Source organism: Conger conger, chromosome 16 (assembly GCF_963514075.1).
Source record: "Conger conger chromosome 16, fConCon1.1, whole genome shotgun sequence".
NCBI classification, from domain to species: domain Eukaryota; kingdom Metazoa; phylum Chordata; class Actinopteri; order Anguilliformes; family Congridae; genus Conger; species Conger conger.
In genome coordinates, this window is record NC_083775.1 from 32,578,480 (window position 1) to 32,599,804 (window position 21,325).

The 21,325-nt window shown below is 41.0% G+C and overlaps 2 protein-coding genes across 2 annotated transcripts in view; one reads left to right on the forward strand and one right to left on the reverse strand.

Moving 5' to 3' along the window:
- LOC133114173 (contactin-associated protein 1-like) overlaps positions 1 to 240 on the reverse strand; it is a 44,535-nt gene extending 44,295 nt beyond the window's left edge. The window contains exon 1 of the mRNA XM_061223343.1: positions 168 to 240. Within this exon, the coding sequence (XP_061079327.1) occupies positions 168 to 240 (73 nt within the window). The remainder of the gene's footprint in view (positions 1 to 167) is intronic.
- Positions 241 to 14,552: 14,312 nt separating this feature from the next.
- Positions 14,553 to 16,945, forward strand: LOC133114174 (GTPase IMAP family member 4-like). Its single transcript, XM_061223345.1, has 2 exons — positions 14,553 to 14,583; positions 16,266 to 16,945. The coding sequence occupies exons 1-2, from the start codon at positions 14,553 to 14,555 to the stop codon at positions 16,943 to 16,945; spliced, it is 711 nt and encodes a 236-aa protein (XP_061079329.1).
- Positions 16,946 to 21,325: the final 4,380 nt, after the last annotated feature.

A 21,325-nucleotide genomic window follows, 5' to 3' on the forward strand; every position in this document is an offset into this window, starting at 1 on the left:
TAGCCTATCAAAGGACCCATCGGACCTCTCTTCCCACCAGTCTCTCCTGGCCGCATTCTCCTCCACTATCACCACTGCCAAAAGAAACTACTATCAAACAAAAATTCATAATTCCACCTCTAACCGTTGTCAACTGTTCTCCATTTTCTCCTCTCGCCTCAGCACACCTCCCCCACCATCATAGTCTTCCCTCACTGCTGATGACTTTGCAGTGTTCTTCGACGAGAAGGATGCAGACATCCGCAGCACTTTCGCGACCACCGCCACCTCCGTGCCTGCCTCCCTTTCTGTGCCTGCCCCGTTTCTCCTCTTTCTCTCCCCTTTACAGATACTGATGTGTCTCACCTCCTGCTCTCCCACCGCCCCACTACTTGTGCCCTCGACCCTATCCCCTCAAACCCCCTTCAGGCAATCACACCCTCCTCTTCTCCATTTACACCAGATCCCTTGGCCGTGTTATCAGTGCGCATGGCATGTCATATCGTTGTTATGCCGATGACACCCAACTCTTTCTGTCAGCAGAGGACCATTTACAGTACAGTCCCAGGCCTTGCAGTATGAAACATACCACAAGATCTATAAAATGTTAAATATCCCACAATGCACTATCTTTAAGGGGGGAGGGGGCATTCTTGTATTTGTTAGTCTTTCGAGCCAGACAGTATATAATCCTGTTGTTTCAGTAGGATTGTAATGTTTTCAGGCTATAATCATTTTTGTTTCAACAGGATTTGAAGCTTTCAGGCCTATATTGAAAAAGTGTCTTGAAACAGACAAATTGGTTAGTAGGGTGTTGGCTTTTAAAACCCTGAAAAAACATTATCTCCTGGTGAAATGGTGCATGAAACAAAAACTGAAGTGTTTAATTATTTCTTACTTGTCAAGGCTAAAATAGTATTGTATTGTACAGTATTTGTGGAATCAGAATCCTTGCCCCTCCCTGTATCTGGCCAATGCTGACTCTTTATGTCCCCTTCACCAGCAGTAAATGGTTGGTATTTATATAGCGCCTTTATCCAAAGCAATCGATGCCTCTCATTCACCTGTTAATAAACACACTCACACCCCAACAGCGACTGGCTGCAATGCAAGGCACCAACCAGCTCATCAGGAGCATTTGTGGGGTTAGGTGTCTTGCCCAGGGACACTTCGACACACCCAGGGTGGGATCGAACCAGCAGCCCTCCGACTAGCCTGGCGACAGCTCTTACCACCTGGGCCAACGTCACCCACAGAGGAGAACCTCAGCACCTTCGACAGCACTAACAGGCCAGGAGAGAATCAGCACCCCTGCCCTCCACTCTAGCCTCAGTATCTCTGCAGCCATATTCAATCAGGCAACCAATTATCTCAGAGCCAGAGGGACAGATTAAATATGTTTGGATAATCAGCTGCCTGTCTATAAAAGGCGAAAGGCTCTCAGTACTGAAATCAAGACCCACTAACTTGTTGTGTAGTCTTCTGTTTGCAGACTGTAAAGCCAACTAAACCTGAAACAGGACTCTGGTGACAAGGTTTCTATCCCCAACCTATTTTCCCTACCCACAGCACAATCTTATAAAATGGCTGATTCTCAAATCACAATTAAGATGTCATTGACTTGTACAGTGGATGACACGTGTCCATAGGCTTTTGACAAATGTCCCAAAGTATTGAAATGTCATAACCGTGAACTCTGCTAACTTAAAAATCCATTACAATAGTATGTTGATGTTAACAGTAACAGCAAAGCCAAACAACATTCCAACAATGTTCCTTCTAATAAAACCTTCAAGGGACAAACAGGAAAACCGATAGGATATTCATAACATTTAAATATATCAGAAGATGCTTGAAAACACACTGGGTATCACTTCCTCTAAAAGAGCACTATCACGCTTTTTTCGGTTGAGCTTATTTGGGTTAAATGGTTAAATTATGAGTGTATGCATTCTTTAAATCACCGTCAGGGTAGCCGTTTCCTAACTATGTGGCAAAACTTCTCAAAACAAAACAAAGATTGAATCTCTAGCCTGCGTTACCCAGAAGGTAACGGGCGCTCAATCTCCACCCTTGAACGCAGAGACTGGTTTATGGACGGCCACCCATCCAGGCGATCACATGACACTCCAAGAAAATACTGTAACGTATTTGGCTAGCCTGAGCGATAGGATGGACAGTTCTGACTTTGCCGAGTAAGAGGATGACCTTTTTGATTTTTGACAAAGAAATACAACCTTACAGTTTTTAACCAGGATTTACAGAGGAAGACAGCGGAGGAACATGGACAACCAAACACAGAGTTTGCATCACTGCCAATAATAACTTCAGGATGAACCCTTGCTACATCCTGAAGTACTTACCAAATTTGTCTGCAGTAATAGGAAGGTTATTTATAAGAAGTATCCATAGCCAAGATTTTGATACAGCTTGATAGCTAGATATTTACTTACTCGTTGCTAAGTTGCCCTCCTGGACCCCTTGTCCCTCTCGCTCTTGCAATTGTTCCTCAGTAAATTCCGGTTCAAAACTGTAACGTTAGCAATCGCCATCAGCCATCGGAAGCTGAGAGAGCGAATCCATTTTAATGACAGCGGCTCCACTGTAGCCATCGCGTCACATTTGACGGCAGTGTCAAAGTTAGAGAATCACCAGGGATAACTTCTCAATGGTTGACACCCGCTTTCATTCCCATATTGTGAATTAATTTTAATGAGAAATGTAGCTGCTCAGCTTGTTTTTTCTCATTTAAATCCATACAAATTATAAAGTGGGCAGCTATTCACATCGGCTACGTCATCACAGTCTGTAATTTAGCTGGTCTCTTAGACTAGCTAGTTTAGTTTAGATTAGCTAGTTAGCTAAATTAGCTGGTTACAACTGAACCAGAGCATCGTTGCTTAATCTAATGAGTGAAAACATCATAGGTCTCAACATCCAATGTAAAGTGAGCTAGCAAAACACAACGGTAGGCTCGATGTATTGATAATGGCGATGGCTGCAATGGAGCTGGTAGAATGTCAAAACGATGGCTGATGGCGATTGCTGACTTTGAGTAACTTGGCAAAGTCAGAGCTGTCCTCACATCGCTCAGGCTAGCCAAGGTAGGTTCCGTGATATCTGTATGCTGTGATAAACATCGTATTTTCATTGGAGTGTCATGGATCGCCCATAAACCCGTCTGCATTCAAGGGTGGAGTTTGAGTGCCTGTTACCTTCTGGGTAACACACGTTGGAGATTTGGCTACACTGACGGTGATTTTAAAAAATGCCTTTAAGAAAGACATTGCATTTTTAAACTGGCCTTGTGATGAACTCTACCCAACTGAAAGACTATTTGTGGGTTCATCTGCCTTTGGAGCACAGCCAATAGAGTATGCTGAAAAGCAGAAAACACATTAAACTGCACGACCTACTGCCAGGAACTTAATTCCTCCATTGATATAATGTGGGGAGACCACAGATTATCTGGATTTACTCCTGCCCTTGGCATTTAATCAAGTGCACTACTCCTTCTAAATCTCTTCCTGGATTTCAAAGTTTCACTAGATATACAGGGCCGTCGATAACGGTTTGGACAAAGAGGAGATTTTCTTGATTTGGCTCCGGGCTCCACAATTTTGTATATTGTGGAATACAGAGTGGACAAATGAGACGAAGATACACTTGCATCAGAGTGATGGCAAGAGCAAAGTGTGGAGGCCAAAAGGAACTGCCCAAGACCAAAAGCATGCCTCTTTATGTGTGAAACACGGGTGGTGGGAGTGTTACGGTTTGGGCATGTCTGGCTGCCACAGAAGAGCCCTGTTTTCACGGTCGCGGGAACTTGAGACGATGTGGCTTGAAGAAGGCGCACCTCTAATATCCTGATCCTCCCGGGCCGTCAAGCGATGGGGCCGTTGCGGTGTATCCACAGCCACATGAGGGATTGGAATAGAATTGGGGTACAATTGGCAACCAAATTGGCAACCACAATTGCCCACAAAAAACCCTGATGGGGCTCAACTGTGTGAGCTCTATAAAGGTATCTGTTTCCCTGGCTCTGTGCACATTGATGCAGAGCGCTAGCCTGTGTTGTTGCGCTAGTGTGTAGGGGTACGCAAATCCACAGTAGTTACCGTGTCAATCCTATCGGCGAAATTTGGACACCGTTTGGTGGGTTCTCTTAGCGGAACCCCTTCTTAGCTCTGTGGAGGGCATTTTGTCCTCGTCTTTTGTTTGTTTAATTTACTGTGTGTGTCTTTCCACTTGGTTTCCCATTTTGGCTTTCTGTTTTGCCCTTCTTATAGATATACCATGATGGTGTTTCCTTAATTATTTTTATAGACCACTGACCGAAGATTCAGTGAGTAGGCCGAGAGATTGTTAAGTGTTTTCTTCTATTTGTTTTTTCCCTGTCCCTTTCTAAAATTGCTTGGTGATATTAGTGGTTAACCCTCTGGGTTAACTTGTGGATTCCCTTGGTCTGCTACTGCATCCCTACCCCCCCCTCCCCTGATACAACCGAGCACAGAAAAATATTTTAATCCAAAACAATTACATATTTCGCCCAGGTCTGGTAATACCCTTGGTTGTGTTTAAAGCCCTCTCTCATGAATGAGGCCAAAGAGTGAAATCAGCATTAAATCAGCACTAGCGACAATTGCCACTAGTGCACCAACAGCACCACGCTAGAGGACAGGCCCTCCACCATACTGAACATACAGCAGGAGCACAGAAGGGAGCATCCCGTTGCTGCCGTCTCACCTTTCCCCCACAATGCAATCCTCTCTGCCATCAATATATCACTCAGTAAGAAATCCTCATTCTTCTCTTTAATCTCTTCACCCTCACAAAGACATAGTGCCTTACCACCCTGCTTGTCCACTGTAACACATGCCCATTTTATGAAACAGAATATGCTTGAGTCTCGAGCCTAGAGGCTTGAGACCAAGACATAAAAAGGACAAATGGACAACAATAATTTCAATAGTGCTATACTCCACAAATTTCTAGACATGGAAGAAATGGCTGTTACTATGGGAAAAGATGTCACACTGATCCAGTAACTTCTTTAGGCAGTCTATAACATGAATACATTTCTGCCTGAAAGTTCTCCCTCTGTGCGTGATTATTTATGCCTGCCATTCAAGAGCCTCTGTGCGATTATTTATGCCTGCCATTCAAGAGCCTCTGTGCGATTATTTATGCCTGCCATTCAAGAGCCTCTGTGCGATTATTTATGCCTGCCATTCAAGATCCTCTGTGCGATTATTTATGCCTGCCATTCAAGATCCTCTGTGCGATTATTTATGCCTGCCATTCAAGACCCTCTGTGCATGATTCATCACACTTGCCAAGAGAGCTGCCTCCTCTCCTTCTTGTAGTCCACAACACAAAACAACAGAAACAATGAGTGGGCTAGCCCATCTGAACAGGACATGAGAAGTGGGAAAAATGATTTATAGTTATAATTATCATGAGACACCTTACAAAAGCTAATGCAGCTACAGATCTTTGTATCCCTATCAGAGTTCAAATACATTGTCCATAACCATTTTCTGCAAAGCTTTATATATGTTAACACAGAATGAATGATTATCCCAGGAGACCACTGGTTTAATTTCGGAAATGTGTTTAAAACCGAATGTGGGGAACAGTGATCTGGAGGTAAGAAATTGGCATAGAGTACCATGGTTAATGAACAGCACGGGATTATAAATTTGTTTTAAATATACTGTGAAATTATCAAAACGCACAGTTCCCGTATAAATCCACACAATCCGTATGAAGAAAATCTGCATTTAAATGAGCCCTTCGGAATTCCGTGAAGAAGTGACATCACAACAATGCGCTTGTTTGCTTCAGCGCGGCCCACCTTGTAGCCAGAACAAATCCAAGCGCTCGTTCATTTAGTTGGAGCTAGCCAGGCGATCAGAATGGAGGTTCATTGATATCAATTAGCCTTAAAGACACAGTCACTGAAACAGCCTATTCTTGGAAATGCTCAAGGGAGGCGCTGGAGAATGGGCATTTAAAACTGGATAGAGATCGTTTTTGGTATTTAAAATCACAAAAATGCCTTCTTACTGATAACAGGAGCTAAAATAAAACACTGAAAAATACACAATATGGGACCTTTAAGTGTTTTAAGTGTGCCGGGGTCTGTTTCTTAGAAGCAAATCGTTTCACCTATGTCCAATGAATTGGAGAGTACCTACATAAATAACCTAGGTTCCTCCAGTCAGGATCAAGCCCGCAGTGTGAAATTGGTATCCATGACATCACACAATGCTGAAAAAAGACATCCTTCACATGAGCCACCTTCTGTAAACCAGGTTTCCATATAAAGGACATACCTACCCCTTGTGGAAGATCATCAGTGTTTGATGATATCATGCATGGCAAAGCCTTTGATACGCCTTGCACACCCAGGTCACATAGAGGGTCATGGCAAATCATGTCATGTGACCTCACCTGGGACACGTTCAATTGCTACAGTTTCTGGGTTGAACGATACGTTTCCTACCCAGCAAACCATACCTACGTCAGTTATTCCGTCCATGGTTTGCAACTTGGTGTTCAACATGCTGCCCCAGAAAATGTACGTTTTGTTTGGGCTTAATGTTAACAGTCGCCAATTGAAAGACAATCAGGAATTTAAAAAACCGAAAGGATGAAGGAAGCCACGATTACGTATTGCACAGCACCCTAGCAGCACCCAAAACCCTGACCACCACTGCCGGAAAAGAAAAAGGTTATGAAGCGATCATCATGTTAGTCAGACTATGACACACCTATCATAGTCAACCTACCTCTCCCTCCATGAATTAATACTACATCTGTCTAAAATCACCAAGTTGGGGGCAATTGTTTCAATGGGGGCGACATGGCTCAGGCAGTAAAAACAGTTGTCTGGCAGTTGGAGGGTTGCCGGTTCGATCCCCCGCCCGGGCTGTGTCAAAATGTCTCTGAACAAGACACCTAACCCCCAAATGCTCCTGACGAGCTGGTTGGTGCCTTGCATGGCAGCCAATCGCCGTCGGTGTGTGAGTGTGTGTATGAATAGGTGAATGAGAAGCATCAATTGTAAAGCGCTTTGGATAAAGGTGCTATATAAATTCCAACCATTTACCATTTGAAGGAAGCGGAGCCGTAGCCTATGGCTCTGGGTGGAAGAATGCCAGCTACGTGAAAGGATTTTGCTTGGAGGGGAATGGAATATTGACAGATATTTCACGTAAATACATGGCCACTAGTACAGGATGACATCAAATCTCATAAAATCGGATTTTCCAGGAAGTGGATGGAAAAAAACTTGGGTGCAAAAGTATTACAATGTTTGTATTTTCGGGAATATATACTTTAAGATGTGTTCGTATGGTTATGAAGAATAGAATAAATTGAGGAAAAGATTAATTTTGATTTCAACATGTCTAATCTGAGCTGGGTATTCAGAAGCTGTCTGTACATCTGCAAACTGCTCCCCATTAACTTATATTTCGCAAATGTTTTCGCTCAACCCTTTCATGCATACCAGTAGGGTTGCCTGTGTGGTTCAATCCCCGGTGTAGCCGCAATAAGATCCGCACAGCCATTGGGCCCTTGAGCAAGGCCCTTAACCCTGCATTGCTCCAGGGGAGGATTATCTCCTGCTTAGTCTAATCAACTGTACATCTCTCTGGATAAGAGTGTCTGCTGCATTCATGTAAAACAATGTAATGTAATACCATCTGAAATATGTGATCACTCCAGAACTGGCCCAACATCACAAATATCACAAATGTGATTAGAATGTATCATTAGAATGTTCACTTGTTATGCCACTGCCTTAACATGGTCTAACAAAGGTTCTGAGCAACATCCCAGAGGCGTGCACTAAACCCGGAGCCAGCACATTCAATACGACAAAATAAATCAATATGAACTTGAGAACGCAGTGGCTGAAATTGATGACAAGTGACGCTTGTTTTGCATTGAACATCTTACGTTACATTAACACTGAGCTAGCTAAGCAAGTTGGTGGCCTTAACCTTTTGAACATGGTCTAACAATTGGATCCTAACGCAAACTTGACAATGCATTTCCAGTGCAGTGCCTACAAGTCATTTATTGTTGTTACATTGCTGAAATGTAATTGCTGTTACTCAGCAAATTTTGAGAGCAGCTGTTTCTGAGATGCTGGAACCACCAGGCCTGGCACCAGCAATCATATCACAGTCACATCTTGCCAATTCTGTTTGGTCGAACAACAGCTAATCAACAGTAAAACATTTAAATTACATCTCTTCCAAGTTTGAACTAATATGTTCAGTAGAAGCTCCTTTTTGAAAGTTGTTCTCAGAAACTTTCCATGACAAACATGACCACTGAATTGAAAATATTTCCAGCAGGAGTGGCTTCTTGCAAAAGTGCTTATTAATCCAAAGTAGTTTGACATAGTATATAACTTGGTATTTACACTGACAGGCACACAAAGGCCATGAGGAGAAGCTATAGAACTCAACATTATTATTATTATTATTATTATTATTATTATTATTATTATTAGTATTATTATTATTATTATTATTATTAATTTTAGCACATAGTCAAACAAAACATAAAGACATTAAAATACAATGCTATTAAAAATACAATGCCAAAAACATATAAGTGATAAAAGATTCAATAGTAAAATTATTTTGAATCCAACTGAGGTGAGTTTACAGTTGAGTCTTAAAACACAGAAGCCTAACTAACAGAGAGAGAGAGAGAGGTCATATCCTGCCCAAATTATCCTGTTCTATGTTTCGGTACAAATCACAAAATATTTTAGCATCGGCCAAAGTCTCCATTTTTAATTGCTGCATTTCACAGCAATCTATTGGTTCTCTGCCAGAGTCGCAGAAACAAGAGAACCGTTTCTACACTGCCAAATAAAAGGACACATGCAGCAAACACAATCACCACAAACACCCAACACAAAACACCTGGTCACTTTCATTACCCTTTTACTGTGAAATCGTGAGGTAAAGTCTTACAATTCACATGAAATACTAATGATGACGGTACAATCTCAAACCAGCAAAAATATGAACCAATATTACCCCCTCCCCTGCTTTAGAAAATAGCCTACAAAATTATGCAGTTCTATCTGCCCATATGACTGTCATAATGATAAGCAATTAGCCTAAATGTAAAAGATACACTATGTAATGTATGTACACAGGTAACGTTTCCTTTGTATAAAATATACCATGTGAAGTGATAATGAATATCATTCGAACAGCATTACACAAGTACACAGAGCATAGCCTAGAGGCTGCACGCTGTCATGTTCGCCAGGAGATTTTTAATTCCATGATACCATCAAAACAAAATCTGACACAGAACAGAATAAGCGGATGAGTTGTGCTTAGTTAACCCCTTTTGCTCGCACTGAACAATAATGACCTTTTATTTTTGTCACGGGGGTTTCTGCATCTTGATTCTCACCGGGAAAACGAAGTCATGCAAATTATGCGCAGTATGCGCTGTAACACCAATTGCATTTCTTTTTGCTGAGATGTTCGTTGGTCATATAATTTGTTCGTGCTGTTTTTGTCAGACCACAGTGTTCCTTTTACCAGGTTTAGGACAGGTGATGAGCACGTTTTCTGCTGCATGGGCTGGTCCCGCAAGGGGACTTTAAGAAACGGGACCGTGCACGGCAATAGCCATGCACCAAAATACAACACCGTCATCTGACGAAGCAGAAACATCCCGTTATGTGTTTCAAACATTTTATTCCATGAGACACTACAACGAGTGCCCACAAGTCTTCATTGCTGTGGGCGCAAGATATACCTTTTCGTACAGACATTTCGGGAGGCGAAAACACTGCAATGCAGAGCGATTTAACAGGGTGAGCAGCAGCAAGGTAGCAACGGCCGCGCGCGATTGCCTTGATAAGGGCTTGCTTTCTGGATACAGTTGGAATATTGACTTTTAGCATTCGCTGTTAACATTGTTTCGTTTAGGATGTATTATTGAATTTAATTTAATCAATTTAATCAAATCAATGTAATTAAAACAATTACTAACAATGGCATTTGGCAGGCTATAGTAACTAGAAGGATGTAATTTAATTGTTTATAATGGCAAACCATAAATTCCAATTGTGGCATTGTACTTACGTGGCGAACAGTGCTGAAAACCGAGCAAAAGTAAAAGACTTCCCAGTATGTTGAGATTCATTCTTCTTATAAGACAGGGGTTTCCTCATACGTTTATCCTTCTTGTTTTCGGTTGTATGTTCTTTTTTTCGACAACCACGGTAGCATCCTTTCCCCCGTTTGGCAAACTCTAGCGAGTGCAGCTACAGCTCTCTTTCTCGATTATCAAAGGTACTCTCGGCTGGAGCGGGGGCGCGCATCAGCTCTTCGCCTACTGCTGATGCTAAGCTGCCCCGTGAACGTGCGCGCTGAATGTTATTTGAGGATAAACGCTACCTGCGGCGTCCGTCATCTGTTAAGATGTCTGTAGAAAGCAGTTAAAACTAGGGATATATATTTTTTAATGATTCGAAATCTAGGAAAGTTGTAGCTGTACAAGTACACTGTTCGCAGATCGGACAGTTCAGACTTGGTTTGATGCGTCTAGCTCGAAAGTTGTGTCTAGAAAGTGGCTTAGAAAGTTGGGAGCAATGAAAAGTGCGTTCTACCGGGGTTCAACAACGTAGTGTAGGCTACCTGTCGTGTACTTGCCCACTTGATTAGAATTACTCCATCATATCAACGGCGTCTTTATCTAACCAGCGCTCCATGAAGGAAACTGCATACATCTACAATTTCCAAGTCATTTGAGGTGAGCGTTGGCTGATTTGAGCGCAAACAGACGTAGTTTAGTCGAGTTGGTTCCGTTAAATAAGTTAAACAATAGATTGACCAAAATGGCCTATTCTTTTCAGCCACCGTTCTTATCCTATTTTGGAGTTTGTATTAGTGTATGAAAAATCGTGTGTCGGTGTTGGATATGTATTGATGGTAGGAATATTCTGACGATTAGGAGAAATTCACAAACAAAGAACCCTCAGCAATATGAAACTAGTGTGAAATCACTTGCTAACATAATTATGGAATTAATTATTGAATGAATGCACTGTGCAATAGTACTTAATAAAGAATAGAATTGGGGAGAGCAGGGATGGTTGTAACATCATCCATTTGAACAATTGGATTAGTTGTGGTAATGTGATCACCAATTTAATTACCATTAACCTTTGAGCTCCCAGGAGAAGTTTGATGAGTCTACATTAAATACTGGGTGTTTTAATAAATAAAATAAAAAAATTTTGAGCGTCAAAAGTAATCATTCTGATCTAATCCTTTTTTTGTTTAGCAGTCACTACATTGTAGGTCAGCTGATTTAACTTCTAGGGCAGTATATTGTTTTATTTATTATTATTTTATTTATTTATTTATTTATCAGTGTGCCTAGGCAATGAAAGAGAAAAACAGACAAAGGTGTTCCAGTAGACACACGCACTCTTGTGTGTACATGGGTAGTCAGCTGACATATTCACTCACACGCACACACACATATACACTGTTACAGACAGTATATTATTGTACCCCAGTAATGGGATAGGTTGTAACAATTTAACTCATTAATCACTCAATTTAACTTATTTGTATTTGACATTAAATCACACATTCTGTTGGGGCAAAAACTGTTGTAATCATCCCCGGTCTTCCCTTGTGATAAATTCACAAATAGTGATGTCATAAATCTATTCACTTTAAAATCCCATATGTCCATCAGCTTTGGTGCCATTTTGGTGACCTAAGACCTGTGGTGGGCAGTATTGCTTCAAATGTGTACTTGGTTGTGCATGGATGTATACAGACCTCCATACTTGTCTCAGTGATGTCTGGGGTTGTTTGTGTGGTTTGTTTGAGGCCTACTGTGTCATACAATCAAGCATTGAATCAAATTTTCCTCTTACTTTAATTATCATAGGCATAGCTTTCTAGGTCTAGTGAGAGCAGGCCTATTGCACAGATGTTCTGGACGATAGAAATGCTTGTGGTGACCATGGAGTGTGCAGCTCAGCTGGGATAAACAGCAGGCAAATATATCCTACTGTGTTCATCCGTGTATTTGGCTGTGTGTGTGCGTGTGGTGAGAATGTGTCCTACTATTTGGGCATGTATATTTGTGCTTTATTATTAAGGTGTATGAGTTGCCTTGCGTAGGCCATAGATAGATATAGTTATTGTTGTACTCTGGTATTCTAGCTATTCTATTCTATTCTAGCTGCCAACCGTGGTATGCCAGTTGGTAAGTTGATGTATTCAAGGGTTCAAATTGTATCTGTGGTCACGGTAGGACTTTCCTCTTGGGTCCTCATCGCACTTGTCCCTGGGTTTGAGTTTCATCTCATTGTATGTCTCTCTGGATAAGAGCGTCTGCTAAATGTCATTAATATAATGTAATGTTCTATGCATTGCTCATGTGATTTAATTTACATTTGTGAAGTCAAGTGAATAGACCCCCCACCCCCCATGAAAACATGTAAATGCCCGCTCAACCAGAACACCCTGGTGCTGATCCTGATGTAATACTTCAAAGCCCATGAGGCTGAGAGCTGCGTCATGTCAGTTTCAAAAAAATATCCTCCGGGCCCAGGTTTACTGCGTAATATTGAGGAGAATGTTCAAATGTTTTGCTCTATTGTTTATAACTTTGTTCAGATATAAATGGTTGGCATTTACATAGCACCTTTATCCAAAGCGCCGTACAATTGATGCTTCTCATTCACCCATTCATACACACACTCACCATGCCAGGCACCAACTCATCAGGAGCAATTGGGGGTTAGGTGTCTTGCTCAGAGACACTTCAGCACACCCAGGGCGGGATCCAACCCTCTGACTGGCAGAAAACTGCTCTTACCTCCTGAACCTAATGAGACGACTGCTCTTACCTCCTGAACCAATGAGATGACTGCTCTTACCTCCTGAACCAATGTCGCCCATAGCTGCTCATTAGAAATCAGCAGACTTGGGAGGCTGGCACTAAGTAGACAAAATATGCAGCTACTAGCTTGAATAATGCTGTTTTCAGAAGAATACTGCTGTTCAATGTTAAAGGAGAACTGGGGATTTAATTGAAATGAATGGGTTAAGCAATGGCAGCTGTGCTTTGTGGGGGGGGAGAGCAAATCTGTGACATGCAAAGCAGCCTGACCACGATATGAAATGGCTTTGGGATTAAGCAGTGGGTTTATGGGCCGTGGCAGAGCAGTGTTGGTGTTGGGGATAGATTGGACTGGATTGAAAAGGGATTTACTTTGTTTTTAATCATGACAGATAGGCATTTTAAAAGCTCCCTGCCACTCTTCAATCAGCATGGCAATATCCCTTATTTCATTTAATGTAGTGCAAATGCATATGTACATTAGAAAACAATCATTCCAGGTTATTATTAGGGGTCCAAGCAGCAAAGCTGCTGGAACCCAATTTTTTTGTTTTTGTTTCTTCTGCCAAAATTACTATTCAGTTAATTTCAAATTCAATTATTACAAAAATGCTAATGATTCCTAAACTGTTTGAAATAAAGTTACACAACTCGGGGTGTGCATTTACAGTTGGATCACAACTCGTGCAGTAGAGATTTAGCCCAATCCAACCACATGGTGGCACTGGAGATATCCACATAAAAATGGCAAAAGCTGGTAGTTGAGTTTTCAGTTGAAGCCTTCTGTCCCACTTACACTTTTTTAAAAATTGTATGACATTTTATTAATGGCCACTGCTTCATTACAGGACTGTATGTATGTAAGTGGCCATTAGTAAAATATTTATGGATATTATCCAGAGTTAGCTGGCTAGAGCAGAAGCACATGAATGAAATGAAAATACATCATTGCATTCATTAAAGTGCAGTACTGCACGTTTAAGTCAGTATGTTGCTTTGGGATTTGTTTGGGCTATTGTCATACCTCAGTATTCCTGGAGTAAAGAGGTTGCATTGGACACCATATAGGTGTATTTCAACCAATTGGAAACATTACAGATCGATGACTTGTGTGTGGAATCATTTATTCATTTATTTCTCTCTTTGCTTTCAATCTTTGGTTGGAAAAAACCAGAGGCCACATTCTTGGAAAGTTTTGTCTGCAAATACACAATTAGACGAGGGAGTGGGTAAATCCACCCACCTATCAAATTTGTCGCTTTATTCAGACAGGATAACAGAGAGAAGGGCCCACAGTTGAAAACCTCAACACTCGTACAGGAGGAATCTCAAATTCAGCTGCCCTATGGACTATGCTGCTCATAGTTCCTCATGGACAGTATGTTAAGCATTAACTTATATACGTGAAGCCAGGTACATAGAGTTCGGAAAGTTATGTATTTTGTTCAGACAAATATGTTTACCACTTCTCATGGTTCAATGTTTAAGGCTCAGCAACACTTGAGGCTCAGATCAAGTGAAGTTATACAGCAGGAGAGGACCAGTGCTGCTGATTCTACAGTCCTGTGAGAATCTTCAAACCCAAAACAGCTGCACTCTGAATAAAGCATGTGTGTGTATGTGTGAGAAAGAGAGAACAAACAAGTTGAGAAATGGATACAAGTGGATCATCTGGTTATATTGGTGAGTTTTCCTTTAATAATGTGTATGTCTGCCCATAGTCATACATCTCAAACAAAAACACGTTCTGAAGGAATTTAAACAGTTTTAACTGCAATCCCTGTTGCAGTACTGGCTACTTTGCAGAAAGTAAAAAGTATTACATTGTCCGTAATATATATATTTTTTAAGCATAAGCATCAATTGGCTTGTTTCGTGCTCCTTTTGAAAGTTCAAAATGATATGATAAAATCAAGTAATGGTATCTCCTAAAAATAAGGTTTCAACTTATTGAAATGCAGCTCTTTTTCGTGTGTCGCAACGTATTCTGAGAAAGTCAGTATTTGTCCTATATTTCAGTCATACCATATCTCAATGGCTTTCTGACTGTAATGACCAAATATTGCACACCGTCTGCAATATTCAGGTGAAATATCCAGTATCATAATTATGTTGGGCAGAGATTTTGTGATAAAATAGGTTTCTGCAGGGCTAGAAACCTGCATTTCAAAATTCTGCAAACACGGGGACTGGCTTGGCACTGGGCTCTGGCTTCTAGTTGGTGCATGAGGAGTTACTGCTGAATACGGGTTGGGTAATGCATGCAATCAGCTTAAAATAATTAAAATAGTGATCCCCACATCCCCTCATTGTTTAAACCAGAGGCCACATTCTGGGAAAGTCTTGCTGACAAATAGACAATTAGATGGGGAGTGTGAAGCTGAATTATAAACAGTATTTTACTTTTTTTATGAGTAAAATTACAGTTGTGTGAAAAATCAACCAGAGGTGTAGGGGAGGCACTCCAATTTTGCTCAAACTTTGTATAAATGTTCTTTATATATTCAATAGAGAATATCCAAAACTTTAGTCTCATTGGATTTGATGATTTAGAGGTATTAAAAAGGGAGGCAGGCACCCAAAAAGTCACTTGTGAGTGGAAATTGGAGTTTGTGTTACTTTTTTGCGTGTCATATCCATATCACCTGAAACCTTTCAGATTTTGAAATCATCATTTTTTCATAATTCTGCTCAGAGTTATGGTCATTAAACAATGCTAAATCTTGCCACTTGCCTTTTTTCTTTTTTTTAATATTTGATGGTCAGAACATGACAAAAAAGTGCTGCATATTCAAGTAGTTTGTAAGATGGAAAATGTCTGATCAAAATGAAACTTTCTTAAAATTTGAAAACTTTTGTACAAAACATTGAGTTGTTACTGCTATATTTTGGCAGGTATCCAAACTTGAAATACTAGTAGATGTATTCGTTAAGAACAGCCAGAAGAAAAATTTGGTCAGAAATTATACAATGCCAAAGTTGCGGTCCGACCAAAGGGCGGCCTAACTGCTAGCTGCTCTGCTACTGGTGAATTCATCTTCAGTGCAGTGATTAGTGCAGCTGTCTTTACCCCAGGAGACCCAAATTCAAGCCTCGCCAGATCCCTGCCGCTACATTGGTGTCAAAAGTTGAGGTGTGCTCAGTGGAATATCATAACATATTGATGGTAATAATACATGTATAAGTGAAAAACCCAGTTCCAAGTTGAGCTTAAAAGCAGTTGCAGTTTCACTGGTTCTGCAATGAGGCATTTCTAATCTGACACCATTGATGAGAGACCCCAGCAGTTTTTATAAAATCTATGTCACATCTATGAAATTTATGTTCTGGTGAACAGCAATAAAGAGTCTTATTCTCTCTGACAGGGAAGACACAACATCTCCCTGAGCTGAGGATTGTGCTGGTGGGATCGGAGGTATGTTCAGCAGGAAACACCATCTTGGGCAAACAGGAGTTTGCACCTGGAATAAAAACTCTAGAGGGTAAGAAGGTGCAGGCTACCATAGATGGGAGGCAGGCCACTTTGGTGCACACACCTGGCTGGATCTGTTATTTTCCTGTTGAAGATTCTCCAGATCTGCTGAAAGACCAGATTTTGTCTAGTGTGTCTCTGTGTCCCCCTGGACCCCATGCTTTCCTGTTGCTCATAAATCTGGACTCTTCATTCCAAGAGAAACACAGGATAGCAGTGCAGGAACACCTGGAGCTTCTCGGCGAAACAGTGTGGAGACACACTATACTGCTGTTCACCTTTGGGGACACTTTCAGGGGAATGACCATCAAGCAGCACATTGAAGAAGAAGGACAGGCCCTCCAGATACTTATAGAGAGATGTGGGAACAGGTACCATGTCCTCAGCAATAAGGAAAGGGGGGATAACATGCAAGTCACAGAGCTGCTGGAGAAGATTGAAGAGATGTTAGCAGGTCGAATTGTCCTTCCTCTCAAGACTGAGACACAAAGTGAAGTTATGGAGGAGATAGACGAGAAGGACAGAGAGACCCTGGGGGTTGATCTCAGCACAGAGAAGCAGAAACGGAGCTGATGAAAATCTTTGATGAACAGTGGATCAGGAGAGAAGATCTGTTGGAGAAACTGTATTTGGATTGTAGAGAAAGAGGCAATATTCTGCCTCCTGCTGATTTCCTAAAAAATCCTGAAAAGGAATGGAGCAGAATAGACTTGAACCTAAAGAAGATGATTCAGGAATACACCACTCCACCAAACAAGGCAGGCCGCATGGGAACCCCCCACTATGGTGAGTTTGGTTCATTCCATTCTGAATCAAGCTGAACTGCTCACTACGCATTTTTCTAGGGGGAGACATACTCTGTGCATCAAGGAGTTTGGTAGAAGCTGTTGGCTCTGAGGAAGAGGGGAGGACTCTTACGGAAGCAGCCAGCAAGACACATGCCCAACAGTGGATAGAGAGAGAGGATGCTGCTTTTGAAAAGGAGTGGGGAAGGAAAGAAATAGGGATGTTCTGTCAATTTCGAAGGATGATTCAGGACATGACCAGCCTTCCAATGAGGAGCGGCAAGCATGGGGGAAGGCCCCAACTGTGAGTTTACTTAAGCTGATATCGTCAACATTATTAGTAACAAAGGGAACCCTTAACTTCTTTAACATTACATCCTTATCTACTGAACCTTTCTTGAAATTTGAGTTCTACACACTACTATTTTATGATCATGACAACACTCCTCAGGGTGGGTGGAGCGTATGAGAGCAACTGCTGGACATTGGAATCTTTTGCTCTCTATTTTATGTTCAGTTTTTATTGTAGGAAGTATGTGTATGTAAGAAAGCTCTAGTGGAGGAGAGGGTGACTGGTGTTTCCCTTTCTTCAGGTTTTATTTAATCAGTGTAGCAGTTTGTAATTGCAAAATGTTTTCATTCAGGAAAAAAACTAGGCAGATTATATCTAGAATTTCTGTCTATATTTCAGTCCATTGAGTATACAAAGGCAGATTGGTGGATATTAGTGAAAAGTAAATTCCTGAAAATGTATTTCTTTAAAAATACAGTAATGAGCTCATGAGATAGCTTCTCAGTCTGTAGTAGAGGCAGAGATCCTAATGGTGTTCAGGTCCAGGCTTGATTATGGAGAGATGAACAGTTCAAAAACCGTTGCAAAGTAGACGCTACATATCCAGTTACAAGACACCACATATACAGTTGCCAGGCACTATCCAATTGTTAAGCCAGATATATGCAGGCATCCTGCGCCACCCAGTGGACATCACACTACCCAGTTGGGTCAGGCGGGATGTGCAGCTGGGTAGCACTGTGCTCTTCAGCTGGATATCTCCTTAGAATGACTTGTGTCTTGTCTCTGAATATGCTGTGTCTAGTTTGGCCATGTTTAAGAATTGGTAAGGAACAACAAAGTACAAATACAATTTTAAAGGTTTTAAGCATTAGGTGAAAAGGTAGCCCTGGAGATTAACTTGGTTACCGAGACACAGCCCTGTGTTCCGACTCTTTGTTTGCTATTTGTCCGTATTTAGTCCCAGATGAACCACTGACAACAGTGAACATCAGAACAGCACAGTAACACTGTCTGAGACAGGAGCACAGGAAATGTGACATGTATCGTTGAAAGGATGTAGAAAATACCCTAGTATGGGCATTCTGAAGTGTAATGCATGAGTAATGATTGTTACTTTACTGTAGTGTTGCATTTGCCTACCAGCGCTCTCTGATACAGCCTGTTTCCTTTCACAGTGTGTGCAGAGATATCCTCAGAGCCTGACACCTCTCATCTTGCAAGGGCCTGCATCAAGGTGTGTGACTGGATGAGTGAAAAGCATTCAGGGAATTCTGCTGCTGCTGCATCTGGATATGAAACAAGTTCTGAAATTAGCAACACAGAGGCCTCTGACATCACAGAAAGAGACCAGGGACTGGAACAGTGCGGGACTGCAGATGCATGAATATATGACCACAGTAATATAGCATCAGTCCATGTACTACATCAACACTGAACAGTGCAAAATAGCAACATTCTTTATACTACACCAACACTGAACAGTGTAATACAGCATCACTCCTTATACCAAATCAACACTGCACAGTGTAATATAGCACCACTCCTTATACTACATCAACACTGAACACTGTAATATAGCACCACTCCTTATACTACATCAACACTGACCACTGTAATATAGCATCACTCCTTATACCAAATCAACACTGCATAGTGTAATATAGCATCACTCCTTATAGAACATCCACACTGAACAGTGTAATATAGCACCAATCCTTATACAACATCAACAATGAACAGTGTAATATAGCATCAGTCCTTATACAACATCAACAATGAACAGTGTAATATAGAACCACTCCTTATACTAAATCAACACTGAACAGTGTAATACAGCATCACTATCAGGGTCTCAGAACAGAGGATCCAGATGCAAGACTCATACGGAGGTTTTTTTGTAATAAAAGTCAGATATATTTTTATATCGATTTTTTCATAATTCATAATTCTGCTCAGAAAAAAGTTATGGTCATTAAAAAATGCTAAATCTTGCAACTTGCCTTTTTTTCAATATTTGTTGGCTCACCACATCTGCACCACTTGGTGTATGACTTAGTACATACAGTCATGTGAAAAAATTAGGACACCCCGTTAAATATTCAGTTATTCATTAAGAAATGATCACATATCGATGTCTAATCTTGTTTTTATTTATCTCTGGAAAAGAAAGTGATCTAATTGCAGGTAAACAACAAAAATTAACCTCGTTTTACTCACATCAACATAAATGCATATTCTAACTGAGGAAAAAGTTAGGACACCCTACCCCCTAATACCTAGTTTTACCTCCTTTGGCTGAAATAACTTCAGTGAGACGCTTCTTGTAACCATCTACCAGTCTCTGACATCGGTCTGAGGAAAGTTTGCCCCACTCCTCAACACAGAATTCTTTAACCTGTGAGATGTTTGAGGGGTTTCTTGCATGTACAGCCCGTTTCAAGTCACCCCACAGCATCTCAATGGGATTATGATCTGGGCTTTGACTGGGCCATTCCAGGACTCTCCACTTCTTAGTTTTCAGCCAGTCCTTGGTGGATTTACTGGTATGTTTTGGGTCATTGTCATGTTGGGTCCAGTCATGTCATGTCATTGTCATGTTGGCTTCAGCTTTAATTTTTTTACAGATAGTCTCACATGTTCCTCAAGCACCCACTGGTACACTGTAGAATTCATGATAGATTCTATGATGGTGAGCTGGCCAGGTCCTGCTGCAGCAAAGCATCCCCAAACCATGACAGTTCCACCTCCATGCTTCACAGTTGGTATGAGGTTATTTTCTTGGAATGCTGTATTTGGTGTGCGCCAAACATGTCCTCTGTTCTGGTGTCCAAATAATTCAATTTTAGACTCAGAACTTTTAGAACAGGTTCTCTCTGGCAAACTTCAGTCTGGCCTTAATGTTTCTCTTGGAGAGTAAAGGTTTCCTCCTTGCACACCTCCCATGAAAGTTGAACTTGTGCAGTCTCTTTCTGATTGTAGAGGCATGCACTTTCACATCAACAGTCACTGTAGGTCCCGTGATGACATTTTAGGGGTTTTGGAGATTTATTTTAGCATCTTGCGCTCTGCTCTCAGGAACTTGCTTGGACAGCCAGACTGGGCATGTTGGCTGTTGTTTTGAATGTCCTCCACTTGTAGACTATTTTCCAGACAGTGGAATGGCTGATTTCAAAATCTTTGTAAATCCCTTACCAGACTCATGAGCTGCTACAATCTTCTTTCTGAAGGCCTCACGTCGACAGTCAGGAGCACACCAAACTAAATGTCTGAGGTTTAAATAGGGCAAGCCTCCTTCAAAATGCTGAGTAACAATGTTCTAATCATGTGCACCTGATGTGATACACCTGTGTGTGATTTCAGCCATTTTAGGTGGGAAAAAATGTGGGGATGTCCTAATTTATTCCTCACCAGAAATTGCATTTTTATTTTATTACATTTTACAGAAAGTTTTAAAAAGGATTTTCTTCGGTTTTACTTGTTTAGTTATATTACTTGAACCTCTCAGTTTTGTTAAAATTGATATTAAATATCCATATGTCTAAAAATGTTTAAAAAAACACAATTTTCCATAGGGTGTCCCAATTTTTTCACTTTACTGTATGTTGGTGAAGAACAGCCACAAGGAAAATGGAGGCAAATAGATAATTTATTGGTTCTGGCCAGAACATGACCAAAAATGCATATTCAACCAAGTAGTTGGAAAGGTGGAATGTAAGGTGGAAAGTCTGATAAAAATGAAACTTTTTGTTCTTCAAAAGGTATAATTGGCAGAATTAGGTACAAAACATTGAGTTGTTACTGCTATGTTTTAGCAGGTATCTAAACTTGAAATACTAGTTTGTGTATTTGTTTTTAAAAAGCCACAAGAAAAAT